The following is a 17,527-nucleotide window of genomic DNA, read 5'->3' as shown; positions in this document are numbered from 1 at the left end:
AATATAGGCTGTAACGAGTCTTTCCGGGGGAAAAAACAAGCGGATGGAGGCGTATCGTGTAGGCGGAGCTAATGTATCACGAGCGCGCAGCTACTGCACGAGAGCGTCTGAAAGCTGACATCGTCAAGCGTGGAAAAGAAAACGTTACCCTAAATAAACCATGGCTATAAATCAGATTCAACTAATACAGATATGATCCAGAATTGGATCCGAAGACTAAAATAAATTGAACAGGAGAAGCAACAACAGCAGGACGTCCGTCTCTGTGGTATGTACTGTATTTAGTGCCTTGTCAACATTTGCATTTGTTTACTTGTGGATTGTGAGGACATGATTTGGTTTATGGACTATTGTATGCAACATACATACATTTGAAGCAGTTTTACTCTAGTCTAGAAATCTAAATCTGACCTAGCGGCAGCAAATCTAATCTGCCCGTGAGTGTCGTCTAGCAACTCTCAATACCCTTCTGAGCTGTAATCCCCTAACTCTTGTCGGGCCAATCACATTGTGTATAGAGTCGGTGGGCGGGGCCTGGCTACACCTTCTCATCTTCACAGCGTTTGTCCCAGGAACTTTTTTGAATAATGAATTTTTCTGAGATGATAATTTACGCTTTACAACAAATAAATAGCTTTTATAAAACCTTTTTTTTTTAAATCCTGGTGGTCATTGAGAGTTGCAATGACAACCATGAACACATTCCAGCTGCTAGAGAGGACAGCGTCGACATTTCTGATGCGGCAGACAAACTGTGTGACGCTTTTGATTTAAAAGTCAGCACATGTAAAGCCCAGATCGGTTTAGATAACGTCTCTTGTGAGCAGTCTACTGAATATTTCAATCGGAATGATTTTAATCGGAATCAAATAAGTGCGCATGTAAACATGGCTATTGTCAATAAAAGAGCTGCACTTGATCCAATCAAGTTGATAGATTAGTGTTGCCTGTGGATATTCAAATATTTCAAATTTGAATACATTGCTTGATATTTGATATCTGTTCGAATTAGATTTTTTTTTAAAAATGACAGCCCTAATTCAAATGTCACAAAATTGTTGACTTTTGAAAATCAAGTTGGCTATTTGCCTTTTTTGTTTTTCTTTTTTACTAGGAAGTATTTATTTATTTAGGTATTGTTGTTTTTGTCTTTTTATTTAAAGTCCTTTTATTTAGATTTTATTTAAATCCATGAAAATACTGAACCTGAGAAGTCACTTTTTAGAGCTGTTGTTCCATTATTACACTTTAGTAGAGGTTGACTCTGTTAAAACACTTTTGGTACACCTGTACTTTCTAAAGATGTTGCAGATGGCTTTTGAGATCACTGTGTTGGGTCTAGCCTGCCCGTGTTGTTAGCCATCACTGTGCTTCTGCCTATGCTAACAAGCAGCCCAGTACCTCAGTTTGGGTGTTAAGGAAGGTGTGTGGAGGTCAAGGGCATAGGGAGTGAATAGGGAGGGGGAAACCCGCTGATCAGCTCATCTTAATGCTTACAGTAATTCCTCAAAGGCTCAGGGCCTAAATAGCACGCAGCTTTTTCTCCCAGCTGCGTTTAAGAGAGGGGTGGGCCTAGTGGCTGATGTGAACTTTGTGACTAGTGCCCTCATTTGTGTTAATTACCTGTCTCTGTTCAAGTGAACCTGCCATGTGCTAGTGCTGTTATTGTTAAAGGCTCATGTTAACACCTTAAAGACAATTAACTCTGTTTTAAGGATGTAAATAGAATATGGTCATGCAGAATAAGGCTGTAATATGTGCTTTAAGTACTAATAAAATGCTAATATCCTAGTAATATGCATACTAAGCAATAGAGCTGTCATTTAAAATCTGAAATCATAAAACATTTTTTGAATGGATATCAAATATCAACCAATGTATTCGAATATCTACGACCCCATATAAAAATTTAAAAAACAGACAACTTCGTAACGGAGATTCTATCACAAATGCATTAACAGTCTGACAGCCATAAACAGGACTCAGGCCACAGCGTGTATGGAAAAATAAATTTTTAACTTTGTTTGAAACAGCAGGTTATCAACTTAAGTGTAAATTAAGATATGAAGTGCCACTAAATGCAGTCATCACAGCTTTCAGTTTGTCTACCGCATCAGATCGACACCGTCCTCTCCAGCAGCTGGAATTTGTTTACGGATGTCATAGCAACTCTCAACGGCCACCAGGACTTATACGGTTTTATAAAAGCTATTTGTTGTAAACTGTATTAATCATCTCAGAAAAAAATTAATTCTAATGTCAGACGCAGTTTAAGTAGTTGATTGTTTGCTAGGTTTAGGGACAGTGTCATTATGCCAAAATTATCTTCATAAATTCTTACGAAATAAAAAGTTTATCCCTCAGAAAAATGTACTTTCCCCTCTTGTCAACATGCTTGGTGCATGTGAGCGCAGCGCGTGCTCTTCAGTGGTGAAAGCGTGCTGTGTACCTCATATAAGGACGCACACTCAAAAGTAATCCGGTCAGGTCGTTTACATGGTGAAATGTTTCGTTTGAACGATTCATGAAAATGTTTATCCCACCCATCTCAAAACGATTACAATTTCATTCAGTTTGGGCATTTTGATTACGACTGAGGTGTTTATATGGAGCATTTTCATTCAGATTGGGCTTTTAAACCGATTACAGTGCTCCATGTAAACGCACCCGACTGTAAAAAAATTTGCGCTACATGGCACTTTAAAAACCGGATAGTTTATTTATAGTTCCATTACGGATATTTCACATCATGTTCGAATGCATATTCGAATATCCAATAAAAAGTGACAGCCCTACTAAGCAACAAGTTAATAGCGAGAATAATAAAGGCCTTTAGCAAATCTAAGCGTTTGTTTGAAAATGTCCATATTTAAAATGTTACTTATTGATTAAAACAACTTATTGAATCTTGCACTTTTTTCTCTGTCATTAATGGATGGTCCACAAGAGAAATATTAAACCAGTAAATTTTAGATGGTTCATGTAGGCTACTATTAGTCTGCTTTTGTTGAGGTGGATTCACTGTTGTCTCAGAGTATGTGTCATTAATGCAGCAACATATGCCAAAAGCTTGGTCAGTTTTTGCTTTCAGGGAATAATTGAGTATGTTTACATGCATGTTCTTAACCCCATTATGAGTAAGCCGACAGTGCATGTGGCCATGTAAACGCGTTAACCTGTTATCCTTTATTGGAGTGAATTCATAAACTGCTTAAGCATAAACCATTCGACTCGACTAGATTTTTGCCCTTTACCCCGATTTCTCCTAGCATGTAAACCCATTAACTTGCATTCTTCTGGCTTATTGAAGTGTGCATTTGTGATCAGCATTTGTGAATGAAAGGAAAGCATCCTTACTCTGAATTTTAGCACATCCAGACAGAGCAAGCTTTTCACAGTAACTAGCTAAAATACCTCTATCGATAATAAGGACAAAAAAAAAAACATTAATAGCAATTGAATATGACAACAGAACTTATTATTCATTGTTATATTTTTTAAACTAAAAATCACTTGGCCAGCATGTTCCTACCCTGGGTTTTGACCATTCCCTTCTCTTATTGCAATAATAATTGCATGCCAGTGCACGCAATTAGAGATGTCCGGATACCCTTTTTTTTCCCTTCCCGATTCTGATACCTGGGCTCAGGGTATCAGCCGATAGCAAGTACTGATCCAATACCGGTGTGTGTATCTTTATATAAAACTGTATATACTTAGCCTGACAAGCCAGACCCACATCAAGATGTTTGGTCTGGAAACTCACCATAGACAGGGCTCAATCCGAGGGGCGGGATAAACGGTTGTCTTTCAAACTTCCTCTGCACGCGATAGGATAGCGCTACACCAACCGGAGCAACGACGGTGAAGGGGAGCTCGCTGACTGATTAAACATTCGCCGTATCCGGTTGGCTAAACTCCGAACACATCTTCCCTTTTTAAGAATGACTTCAGTGCCGTTCTTTGTTCTTTTCTCAGAGGAAAGCTTAACTCCAAGTCTTCCGGAGGCGCGGGCAGAGCTGATTCGAAAGACCGCCGCCGTTCGCCAGGTTCTGTGTTACTAGAAGCACGCAAACGCAACTCGGCCGTCGTCATTATGGCCCCGCCCGCCGACTCTATACACGACGTGATTGGCCCGTCCAGATTCTGAGGAATACAGCTCAGATAGGAATTGAGAGTTGCTAGACCACACTTGCGGGCAAATTAAATTTGCTGCCTCTAGGGTGCGTCTAGATTTCTAGGCTAGTATATACTACTAGCACTGTATGAATATCTAGAATTATTTTATAGGACTTAAGGACTTAATCCTTAATAAAACATGACTGCTGTGTATTTATTATAGTATTTTATTATTTGACATGCATTTGACAGTAATATTATTATTTTTTCTTAAGCAAAAAAGAACTTTGATATTCTGTCAATTTCTTCACTTAAAACCAAACTTATTTTCACGGATTGCCGTGAAGACCTTTGAGTGCCTTTGGTCATATGGCAAACAATTTCTTTTTCTCAAATGAAACCGTAAACTCATAAAATGACGGTTTATACGTTGTGTCCTCGTATAGTGACACGGCAGAGATTACATAGACAGTGAGCGTCACACCTGCGTCAGAGACGCAGAACATGCAGGAGTAATATTTAAATAGTATTTTGCAGTTTAATATTCAGTCACTATTATATATTCAGCTACAGTCTGGCTTAGATAAAAACAGAAGATACTGAACACAGCTACCGGTAACTTACTACAGAAACACTGGTATCATAATCTTTTTTTAATTTCAGTACCAAATTTCCTGTCTGAAATACTACTAAACAGCAGACATACTGCTTACGCCTTTGCATTTCTTCTTTGCTGTTCTAGCAATGGTTACTTGTGGCAATTTGGTGGCAACACAGCACAATTTCCTGCGTGTACAATGCATTCCGAGCAGGAGCAGCGAAGAAGAACCGTGCAGCAGTTAGGCAAAGCTAGCGGTCAACATAATAACTAACATTAGGTCTTGTTTAAGAACTATGGTATCGGATCAAGTATTTTCTAGGGTGACGACGTAGAATGGTTGCACTCGGCAAACAGCTGGCGCTATCTGTAACTATTAGCTGTCGCTAACTCGAAAATTGTACTCCGACATGTGCACACAATTCTCTTTCTCTCTTACACACACGCACCCCAACAGATCGACCTGCACACACATCCATGCACTGTGCGCGGCAAATGCGCGCGCACACACACACAACAACATTGCGCGCACATGCTCAAACTGCTGTAATGTTATACATGAGGGTTGACTTACCTAATTTGTCACCTGGTTCTGATTCAGCAGGCCAGCACTCTCCATGGCTGAATCTAAAATCACCCTCATTCACTATTCCTGACATTAGTTCACTTGAAGGAGTGAATGAAATGAGTGCATGAAGTCAAACAGCTGTTGCGTGTACATCAGCTCTACACTCAATATTGCAGTGCAATGTGAGACTGTCGTGGAGACTGACAAGAGCAGCCCATAACACCTCGATTGAGACAGAGTAGTCTGTCAGGTGTGTGTGGACGTGCCCACCGATCTATGTGTGCACACATGCATGTTTTGAGTGTGTTTTAAGTACAATTACAAACCAATTAATAGTTTTGTGGTAAAAATAGCTAAGGGTAGCGCCAGCTGATTGCCGAGTGCAACCATTCTACGTCATCACCCTAGAATGCAAACACAATGACGCCGCCCATGTTCCAAATATAAAATTTATTTTCTTATAGGAAGTGTATGTAAGATTGTGGCCAAAACTGGTACTGCAATCATTATCCCCCTCCCCCTGTCTTGAGGTTGCCAGATTGGTTGCAGGATCCAGCAGGAGCGTTTGTTGCTGCAGCTGTGGTAACTACAGCAGATCTGGCAACCCGAATGCCGAAACACTACTGACTTGGTGATTGGTCGATAGGTGAAGGGTGGGGCTTCATCAGGCCAAAACGCATGTCAACATCAGGGGCCTGTTCTTCGTACGTCACTAACTCAGTTAGCTGGATTTGATTGTTGACGATTTGGCTTGATCTTAGATTGTTTGGTTCTTCAAAGCTCATCCTGGACTTGCTGTCATAGCAACAGGTCCGTTAGCTTAAACCTGCTTGGGAGCTTATTTCATGTAAACAGGATTAGATTGCATCTTGAGGTGATACTTAAAATCTGTCCCAGCCACTGCTACCTTATTATAAGAGTTCTTTACTGAACCAGGTGCAATAATAATTTAAAATAGTAATAAATATTTGAAAATAATATTTTGATGTTGTGTAAAATTTGTGTAAAATGCTATAGACAGTCACTTGATTGAGAGATTTATTTGTGAATTGTGATGGAATAATTACTTTATAGTTTTATTGGAGGTTTACACACATTGTGCAGTTAATCTTCGTTGTGCATTAATTTGAGTGATGACGGATGTTATGGGAGTGGCTTGATGTAGCTCAAGAGATGCAGATAATTTGATCTTGATCTCTAAAATCATGAATATAAATAATTGGGAATCATGTTCATCAAAACAGTGAACATTTAATTTATCTAACTTTTATGTTGGTTTGGTTGTTTTCCTTATAAAGGTCCAGAAATTCGTGTTTTTTCTTCTTTCTTTTTTTATTTGACAAGTTTGCCAGGTGGCTTTTTTAATTATATGATGTCATTACGTTGTCTTGACGCCAGCCAATCGCTGCATTGCTGATCGTGGTTTCGAGTATCAATGCATCTGCCCTCTTCAGGGAACACAGGCACGAGCAGTGATCTCAGATAACTTAATCCAATCCACAAATTCGTTTGAAGAACCAAATTAGCCAGAGATCAGTTATCACGATTAAAAGATCTGGGATCTGTCAAATCATCTCGGCTGTATTAAGTGAGGTACGAAGAACGGGCCCCAGTTGAGGGCTGCAACAACAACTTTCAAAAGACAATATTCTGTCCGGACTACTGTTGTCAGTGATATAAGTATTTGAAATTAACATGATTTCTTAATGTCTAGTGACCTATCAGGACCATTTTATGATTTAATGGAAATACATTTCTTACATACAGTTCCTTTAAATAACGTAGATCTTTCATGGGTTTTCTACTACATATTTCAGTAAGAGACATCATTTGTTATATTAAGCCATACAAGTCTTAACACCAGGGGATCCATTTAAGAATGATTTTAGTGCTGTTCTTTTCTCAAAGAAAGGATATAAGTAATTAAATGTTTAATTATAATTGTTTTAATTACAATATAGTTTTTTAAATTTGATCTTTGTTTTTAAAATAAGCAAAACATGCATATTCAAATTAAAGACATAAACAGTGCTTTATTTTACAGCTCTAAGTCTATATATATATACAAGTTATTTAGCCAAGCATGTTTTTTTGTTGTTGTATTTTTCATTGTTGTCTGATTAACATTAATCACACAGAATATTAGATCCAGCTTAAAGACCTGCACAGATCCAGTTTCCTCAACTGTATATGTTCACTAAAGACATCCCCAACTGTTTACCTGAATACTCTACAGCACATTCATTTAAAAAAAAAAATTGACCATTCAAAAAACCAAACCCAATAATCTGCAAAAGAACTGAATTGTGATTACACGTTGCCTGAAATACGTGTACACGCTTCAGGTCAGAGTCTGGCAGGGAAAGCATTTTTATTTTCTCATGAGCGTATGTTTCTGTTGCTTATTTTGTCATGCGCTGTGTGTATATATTTAACTCTTCTGCTTCCAATGTTTAGTGAACGGTGTAAGCAGAGCTCTGCACACGTCCTGACTCCTGCTGTCACACATTGACACAAATTGAGAAATACAGCTCAAATTAGCATGCTGTTCTCCTTAAGGTACCGGTACTAATCAAAATGACATATTGTACCATTTGTAATAGCAGGGTATCGCCATATTTTTTTTCTAGTTCTGGTATATCATGCAGCACTATCTGGCCGTTTGTATAGATGTAAATTGCAGAAATTAAAAAATCAACCCGCTGTTTTTGGGGAATTCAATTAGGGCTGTTATCTTGTTAAAGAGATCGATTGTTTACCACTAAGATGAATGGTAAAAGGGATGCAAAGCTTTTAAAATTCTTCTAAGTTACCCAATTTTGTATTCCAGAAGTTTGTCTCTGGCACCAACACCTTGTGAAGTTACTGTTACGACACTTTTATTTACTTATTTATCATCCCTTACTTATGTCATGGTCGATTCTGATTGGCTGGAAGGTGTGCAATAAAATTGTTTAATGCACAGGTAGTTTCAAGTCATTGAATCACCGTTCAATGACACACGCACACAGGCCTATGTCACTCACAAAGAGAGAGCGGAGATTGTGCTGAGCACGCATTCAGGAGCACATAAACTTGTCAATGGCACCCCTGTGACTTTTGGCAATAAACAATAAAATAGCTTTGCTACTGGATCACTACATTATATTTCTCAGCAGCTATTTTTAAGCGATTAATGCGCATCTTTGTTGTTGAGAGATGCTGAACAGATGCAGCCTCTCTACCTCTCTCCCTCTCTCACAATCACACTCTCTCACACTCTCACTCCAGCTTTGATAGCAAAATGGAAAAAGATTCTTGTATATAAAATTAATCAAATTTAATACCGTGCGCTGCATGGCAATGGTAAAAATGATAAACACGATTTTGCTCAAAATCTAAGCACGATTATTGATCACGATTATTCTAAAGTCAAAAAGGGTAATGTTGTTTACCAACCTACACTTCACCAAAAAGGCCTTTAGGTGGCACACCAACTTCATTTAACCAACTATGATAACTTCGTTAGATTGTAAATCAATACAAAACACATTGTGTTGGTGAATACTTTATAATCTGTATTCACATTTGTTTTTTAAAGCAACACAATTCGTTTACAAATGAGACAAAACGCAGATTCAGATTGCCCAGCAAATTCTTAAAGCAAAGAATAATGATATAAAAAATATGTCTGTGGCTATGGACAGTCTAAAACGCTTAACGTGAAAAATGCTTAATGTGGCTTAATGCACTTACAGTGATATTAAAAGACCAAACTCTGTTAAAAAAACAAAAAAAACATAAACCATAGGCAACTGTAAAGCAAAACAGTTGAGCCAGAATATGGACACAACGCGTTTAATTACACATTAAGTGTTTTCCTCCCATAGAAAAGTGTTATAAAGAAAAAGCTAAAAGCTTAACTTAATACACTTAACATTACTTAATGTAGCCTACTAGTGATATTAAAAGATCAAATTCTGCACAAACCATTTTTTCTACATAGTATGCTTAATTAATATTAAATGTTTACGAAGTTTGATCTTTTAATGTCACTGTAGCCTACATTAAACCACGTAGAGAGTTTTTTTTTTATGGGAGGAAAATGCCAAACGCACTGCGTTCCTATTCAGGGCTCATCTGCTGTTCTGTACATTATATGCTTTATTATGGTGTTCACTACGTGTGGTTCGTTCGCCGTCTTAACCACGTTAAGCTTTTTTCACATTTTCATGTTGCGTTTTAGAACTTACCAATGGCGATATCATTTTCAACTGATTCACATTGGCCCTCATTTATCAAGTGCGTACACCAGATTTCCAGCATACACCTTGCGTACACCCAAACCCAAGGTGACTTTGAGATTTATCAATATGGACGTTGGCGTACGGCCGCTCAAATCCTACGCCAGCTCAGGAGGTGGTGTACGCACGTTTGAGTTAGTGCGAAAATACGCAGAAAAACAATTCCTAACACCACAAAACGCATTGACAAAGATATGCTATATTATGACCCACTGTAAAAAACAACAACAACAACATAGTAATTATAAACTTCAGTGTTTATTTTTGTGCAATGGACTTTAATGTTTAATTTGTGTGACTATACCAAAGCATTTGATTTGTTGGCATGTATTTCTCTAGTTGCGAGCCTGTGCGATTTACCTGAAGCTGTGCACAGACTAGGACTGAAAATAATTCAGACTGACAAAATAATAAAAATGGACATTCTTCTTCTTTTAAATAATAATAATAATAAAATAAATAATAACGACATTCTTCTTCTAAAAAAATAAGCGTAATTAATAATAAAAATCATAATAATATTTATAATACGAATCTTACAAATTGTCATGCAATTATTAATGTGAATGGAATGGTACTCCACATCACATCATCATCAATATCGTACACACCAATACATGTGCCGTGATTCGAATTTAAATGCTAATTGTTTCAAAACGTGATGTAAAATAATGCATTGTGATAATTTCTCATCCAAACAGCTATTTAATCTGCTGGAGTGCGCTTCTCAACCCCGAAGCCCCACACTATTATCAGTACTCTTAATTTAGGTCCACATTTTGTTTTGTGTGTGCCTTTATTCCCACTTTTTAAACTGTCAAATAAAACAATTTCGCTTTTTTCCACTTCCCTGATGGTCTTGATGGGCGTGTCTCAATCATCTCAATAGTTCAGTAGTCAGAGCACTGATCAGGGAGTCAGCCCATTGACTTATGTCCTAGTCAGTGCCCTGACTAGTGGACTAGTAAGATAATTGAGGCCATAATTGAAATATGAGGGCCATTATGAAAGCTTCTAAACCTTTAGGAACTTCAAGAGATAAAACAGCAAAACTCGTAATATTATTTCCAATATTTCTAAATTAGGTTCCTTTTCCCGATTGAATTGTCACATCGGTTACAAAGGCGCGTTTATTCTGCAAACAGTAAGGTGGAGTTCCGTGATGCATTTGTTGAAATTTGTCGCTGAAGGTTTGATCCTGGCAGATTTAGTCACACAAATAGCACAAGTGTCTTGTGAAGAAACAGACTGGCTGTATGACAATTACACTGAAGTATGATTTCGCTGTGGAGTCACTAAACTCCACATTTAGAGGGAGTGTGTGCGCAGGGTTGCCAGATTGCACTGATTAAGTGAAACACTGTGCAGAAAGGATGATATTTTAAGGAGAAAAGCTCTCTTTGGGGGATTTGGGCGCCCAAAAGACGGAACGTGAACGGCCCTTTAGTCATCAGACAATACACGGGACAGTCATGTACAGGACATTTTGGCCAAATAAACGGGACGTCTCAGCCAATACTAGGGTTGGGCAACAGTGGTCAAGTACTCTAGTATCTGAACGTGACGGCGACGATCGATCATGAAACCGATCTCGCTGACTTTAAAAAATATATTTGTCTATTTTTTGGATTGGTTATTGCGGCATTTTGGGTGGTAACTGAGGTCCGATTGGTAAGCGTTATACAGCACGCCTTCCAGACCGTGAAATAAAGTGAAACTGAAGTGCGCAGTGACACTTGAAAGCACTGTGATCATGAAATAGTGCAAGATGTGCATCACCAATATGTCAGATACACATTATAATGAGAACGGGATTGAGATAGAATGTTGTATTCTCTGTGCTTTAGTTCCCTGTGTATCAGCTGTTAAAGGAAATCCACAACGAGAGTTACATCAGACTAGCGTGGTCAAGTTCATGTGCGCATCCGCGTCCTTTTCCACAAATGCAAGTTGTAAGATACTTGTTTAATACTTGATCATAAGTTGTCTATATCCGATTCATCTTGTATAGGACGCATTTGGTTAAGTTTAATAACCAGCTAGCAAAGCGCTGCCGTTATATTGGCGTTCATTCTCATCAGCTTCAGCTCAAATGTGAACAGCCCAACGTTATCGATTCTGGGTTATTTGAGACGGTCATATTCATTTTAGATATTTTTTTTTTTAATTCATTGATGCTATTAATAATGCTGCAGTGTTTTGTTAAAAAACAACAACAGTAGACCTGTTTTAAAGTTGTTTCTCATGGATTCGAAAATGTGCAGTAATGCCTGTAATCACTTTGATCATGAAAAATAAAATTGTGCAGCACAAATCTGTCATATAGCATTATACTGAGAACACGATTATATGGATCTGTGCTTTAGTTGCCTGTGTATCGGTGTTTTTGTTAAGGGAAGAGCGCATTCAAAATGAGTTTCTCTTTCAAGCCTGTAAAATACTAGCATGGCCAAGTTCACTTGCGCATTTGTCCTTTTTGGCAGATTTTGTAATAGGCATATATCTGATTAATCTCATATAGGATGGGTTTGGAATTTATTAATCTGCTAGCAAAGCTCTGCAGGGTGGTGTATTCAGTTTCAGCTCAAATACAATGTCCGTTATTATTGACTTTGTTATTTGTTACGGTTATTTGGTTTTAACCCTATTTCAAAGACATTTTTGCATCATAATCCAGCAGTTTTTTTATAGTCATATGTTCATATTTGCATAGACATGGAAATTTTCGTAACAATCTTAAAATAGTTTCATATTTCCATGACAGAGACTCCCTGCCCCCCGCACAAACCCTGCCCATGGTTAATCGATTACTCGTTTTTGAGACCTATCAATGATCGAAATGAGAAATTGCAAAAATTCACATCCCTGGCTAATACAGGAAAGTTGGCAACCCCTACTATTATGTCAAGCTGTTTAATATTATAGAGCATAAAAATAACATCTCTACATATAGCCCATTTTGGGCACTTTTACGTCTGAAAATTACTGTGTGTGACTGTGAAAAAATATTTAGGCGTGAGTGACCCGATCGATTCTCATGAATGGATGTGTAATACAAACAGAATAAAAACTACAACTCCCAAAGCGCATCAACACTGAGAACTGTTAGGCTACGTTTCCTACTGCAATCAACTGCTTTTCATGCCTTCAGTCAGCAGAATAAGTGCAAAAACGTGTGCGACGGAAGGACTACACTTCAAACAACAATTGTTTACAAAGTTAAACGGGTCTGAAGAGGCAGGCACTTTAACTACCAGATACCTCGCGCTGATGATAACAGTCAAATCAAAATTAACTGGAAATACCACATTTGGATCATCATAAACAAGCTCAGAAATGAACTGAATGCTTGGGGCAAAAATGCCATCAAAAAAGAATGTATTAATAATACATTTAAAAAGCCCTTAATCTTGATCACATATTCTGTTTAAAAAATTACGAAATGTATAAAATGAGCGAGTATATCATGAAGACTTTTTTCCAAACCGTGTTTTTGTCTTGTCCTGAATCACTATGGTACACATAAAACAAGTGTTTATATTCCCGCTGCGGATTAGCACAGTATCTGAGTGACTCGCCATAGACACAAAGAGAGAAAAGTAGATCCGACTGCTATGTTCTTGCCCAAGACGGATGCGGTTCTGTGTATGAAGCGGCTTTTAAGTTTTAAGTCACGGCTTAATTGCTTTTTCTCAGAGTATTGGTATGATTCCATATGTGATACTGATCTTGTACAAAAGTCCAATAGACAAGTTTATATTAAGTAACAACGTTTTAGCCACAACACTGTCTATCTGGTGAAAATCAAAGCCACACCAGTCCAGAACTTATTCGCATCTCTAAGCGGTTCGAACCTGTGTTTTGAACTATTGACTGAATGAATTCCCGCCACCTATTGGCGGTTTTATTTTCATATTTATACTTTGCATGGACTTTTTATTTTAAAATATTAAACTTTTAAAGTTTAATTTGTACATATTTCTAAATTCAAAAACTTACATGTAAAACATTCATACAACATTATTTACACATGTAAATGTGTCTAAATCATAGGTCTAAATCCCACTTCAGATAGAGCTTGTGCGCCACTTCTGCAGTGCAAAAATGGATCTTTTGATGCATATCTCATTTGATTGGAAACAGTCTGATTGTTTAATTGCTCTAACTGAATTTACTTTTCTATTTTAATTTAAGAAATTGACAGATGATGCATACATTTAAAAGTTATAATTGAAATGCGTTTGATGCATTAGACAGTACTCCTAAATTTTTGACTGTGCTCCTAATTTTTTTTTTTTTAAAAATGTGTGCTTTTCAAGGAACAAATTAGCGTAGAGCTCTGCATGTCATACACAGGGTGAACATCACTGAGAAAAGATTAAGAACCACTGTTATAGAGCATAAAAATAACCCCATGTCATATGTGTATCTTTATTTAGCATTTGAAATGTTTCTATTTGATTTCACACATTTTAGTCTGGCAATAGTTCAACTATTAGCCTACGATGTAACGTTTATGCATCAGTAATATAAGTGAGAAGAAATGTTTTACCTTAAATTCTCATCTTAATCGTGTTCTTATTTGAGGTAAATCACAGCGTGTCTTCCAAACTCAATGAAATGCAGAAGAATGATGCAGATGATTCTTTGTTTTGAGGTGATGGGGGGGGCGTTTACAATTTTGCGCTAGTTCCTCAGGGACGATTTACATGTGAATTACTTTTAGCGCGTGTGGGTGTGGTCACATTATTGATAGTGAGCAGCCGCTTGAGAAACTGTACATCGCTGTTTTCATATGAATTACATAAACTGAGAATTTTTTTATAAATGACTTCATTTAAAAGTAGACATTCCATGCTTTATAAAGAGATGTCTGTGTGGCAAGTTTTCTGAGTTCATTTCCAGATGCATTTCAGAATGGACATCACAGGACAGAAATAGGAGAATGCACATCCTGTTTGTTTTCTAAATTTAGCAAAAAAGCATTTAGTTTTTATTTTGTGTTAAAAGTAGACACTTCAAGCTTTGTAAAGACATGTCGTTCATGTATGCGAGGCCAAAAATGATAGTATTTTAAGTTGTTTTACACTCATTTGGAAAAATCCAGCAAAAAGCGTGGGTGTGTTCTTCGGGTTTAGGGGGTTAAGTATGTTTTTGTGTTCTCTTCGAGCAGTCCTACCTCAGCTGCTACTACAGGTGAGCTGAGCTGTACTCGGGTCCCATTCTGTGTTTAAAGATACCTGGAATATTGCATGTATGGGTCTCGAGACAGGTGAGCTGAGCTACTTGTAACTTTAATAAATAAATAAAATGTCTACCTTAGACAAATTGAAAAACATGCCTGGCCTTTAGTCCGTATTGTACAAATTATATGGGCATATGTTGATTTTTGTCGTGTTTATTCAGTATTTATTAGATTTAAAAAAAAGGAAATGCTGAAATGCCAATTAATCAGATTTAAATACATGCAATGTCATTCATTTTATTCATTCAACTCAAAGTTTGACTAAAGGTTGACTAAAGGTTTAATCATTTGCTTTGTTGGTGTCACTGAGGGTATGGTTTACTTTATCTAATGGTCATTGCAGGATCAGTGTGACACTCTTGTTTCATTTCAGCACTTCCTGGTGTATGGTATTGTCTCACTGTGGAATCGCTGTGTTCATTGGAGCAGACCAATTCATTTTTTTTTTCCAAGTCATGCCACAGTCTACAGATTCTGATACATGAATGTTGCCCATTACACAGAAGAGAGACTCTTTCCATCTTCAGACTAATTAAATTAGCTTTTTAAGTTTATTTTACTATATAGAAATGTGTGCAACACCACATCCTGTTTCTTTTCTTTTTTCTTTTCTTGTTTAGTAAATAACGAGCAGACAGTTGCTGACACTGGCTCTTTCCATGCAGGTCGAATCATTCATACTAGACCAGGAGGATCTGGATAACCCCGTACTAAAGACAGCTTCAGAGCTTCTCCTCTCCAGCGCAGCAGATGGAGCTGACCTCAGAACAGTAGACCCAGAAACACAGGCCCGGCTCGAGGCATTACTAGAAGCAGCAGGTACATCCTCCGGCCAACCCTGATGTGATCGCATTAAGCCTAATGATTTATCCTGTGTCTCTGCATGCATGTGCTCACGCTTGTTTATTTAACCTGTCTTCACAGTGCTGAGCATGAGACGAGCTTTCAGTTCTTGTTTTAAGGATTTAAAGCAAACTGTTTGAGAGATCCTTCAAATGGCTTTTTGTTGGTTATTTTTTTGTTGCCACAAAAATTGCCACAATCATAAACATTTATAGATCTATAATTAGGGCTGCAACAACTTTTTTTAAACCAATTATAAATAAATACAAATCGGAGGGAGGGAGGTAGAGCTAAGGAAATGCAGCTAAATACGCTGCATGTCTCTTTTAAATAGTGTAAAAAAATGAATGACAACGCAATATGTGGCAGCCGGTGTTGATTTTGTGGTGGACCGCCACAAATTAGTCTGTGTGGGAAACACGGCACTGTAGACCTGTCACGATTGGTCGATACAATCAATATTTTTAGTCGACTGGGTAAGTTGGATACGATATGAAATTTTATTAGTAACGGTACTTTAAAAATGACTACTCTAATAAGAGCACTATTTCTTAATTTGTGTCTGTGTGACAGCAGGAGTGAGGATGTGTTTGTGAGCTCTGCTTCCATCGTTCACTAAAAACAACAGAAAAGCTTGCATTGGAAAATAAAGTGCAGCTCGGCCAGGACGTGCTTTCTCTGCCAGACTCTGACCTAAAACGTGCGCTGCTACGCATAGACCTTTCACTCAGGCAGATCGCGATGTCAGTTTCGCAGATTATTGGGTTTGAATTATTAAAAATATGTAAGTGCACATCCTGGCGATTATTCAGGTTAACACGGTTGGGTATGTCTTAAAGTAGGGATGCACGATATTGGATTTTTGCCGATATCCGATATTTTTCAGCTCATTTTGGACGATGCCGATACCGATGCCGATATATATGTTTATTTTTTCCCTTTGTTTGGAAACAACACCATTTGGAGCAAAAACTATTTTTTTCATTCTGGTGTCAGATTTCTGAGGTATCCTTACTAAAAGGATTCTTGTTGAAGATAAATAAATGTTAATAAAGTTCTTTTTATGATAAGAGTACATTAAAAGCTCAGAAAATAACAATAATAAAGTCAGTAATTTTTCACCCCAGATGCAGCTGTAACCTAAATATTGTATTTTTGGATTTAACGTTTGTGCACATGAAGTGGGGGTGGCATGACATCCATTGATGCTGTCTTTAATTCTACAATTATTGTAGAGCTCGTTGGATTATTTTTCATCATCCATTTCGTAAAATTTTATTACAGATTAATACACTGTATATTAAAGTATTTAATTTACAAGTGTCATGCTTGTGATCTATGACATCATTACTGATTTGTTTATTCAGAACAAGAAGTAACTTCAATTTATTTTATTCTACTTTTCATTGTATTACTGTAACAACAGCGCCCCCACTACATGTATAAATATATAGCGGTCTAGCTGGAGGGCACTAGGGCATGGAGGAGCTTCTGCTGCTGTGGAGGCTGCCGCACGCGCTAGAGAGTGGGGAGACGCGATTGGGCTTGTTTTGGGCTAGTTTTGTTGTGAAAACGTGGCAAATCTGCTGCTGACGGTCACGTCCTTCTGTACGTGCATTCAGAAATTCAAGGCAGCATTTAAAAACAGTCAATATAAATCACTGTACATGCAATGTATTTTCTTGTTTTCACTTGAAGAATGACCGCAGTGCTGACATGGTCTTATCACTGTAGCACTCCTTGCAGACGTGAGTTATTGCAGGCGCATATCAACACCTTATATCGGCAAGGCATATCGGCATAATGTTTTCATATCGGCCGATGCCAATTTTTATATTTTAAGCATTTATCGGCCGATTCCGATGTCGTGC

General features: G+C 37.6%; 1 protein-coding gene across 2 annotated transcripts in view; it reads left to right on the top strand.

Moving 5' to 3' along the window:
- The window catches only part of ankhd1 (ankyrin repeat and KH domain containing 1), a 70,845-nt gene that overhangs the window by 25,982 nt on the left and 27,336 nt on the right, over positions 1–17,527 (top strand). For both annotated transcript variants that reach the window (XM_067424363.1, XM_067424362.1), the window contains exon 2: positions 15,479–15,632. In XM_067424363.1, coding sequence (XP_067280464.1) covers positions 15,479–15,632 — 154 coding nt within the window. The remainder of the gene's footprint in view (positions 1–15,478; positions 15,633–17,527) is intronic.

The sequence above is a fragment of the Pseudorasbora parva genome, chromosome 18 (assembly GCF_024679245.1).
Source record: "Pseudorasbora parva isolate DD20220531a chromosome 18, ASM2467924v1, whole genome shotgun sequence".
Classification (NCBI taxonomy): domain Eukaryota; kingdom Metazoa; phylum Chordata; class Actinopteri; order Cypriniformes; family Gobionidae; genus Pseudorasbora; species Pseudorasbora parva.
This window is presented reverse-complemented; position numbering and strand designations above follow the sequence as displayed.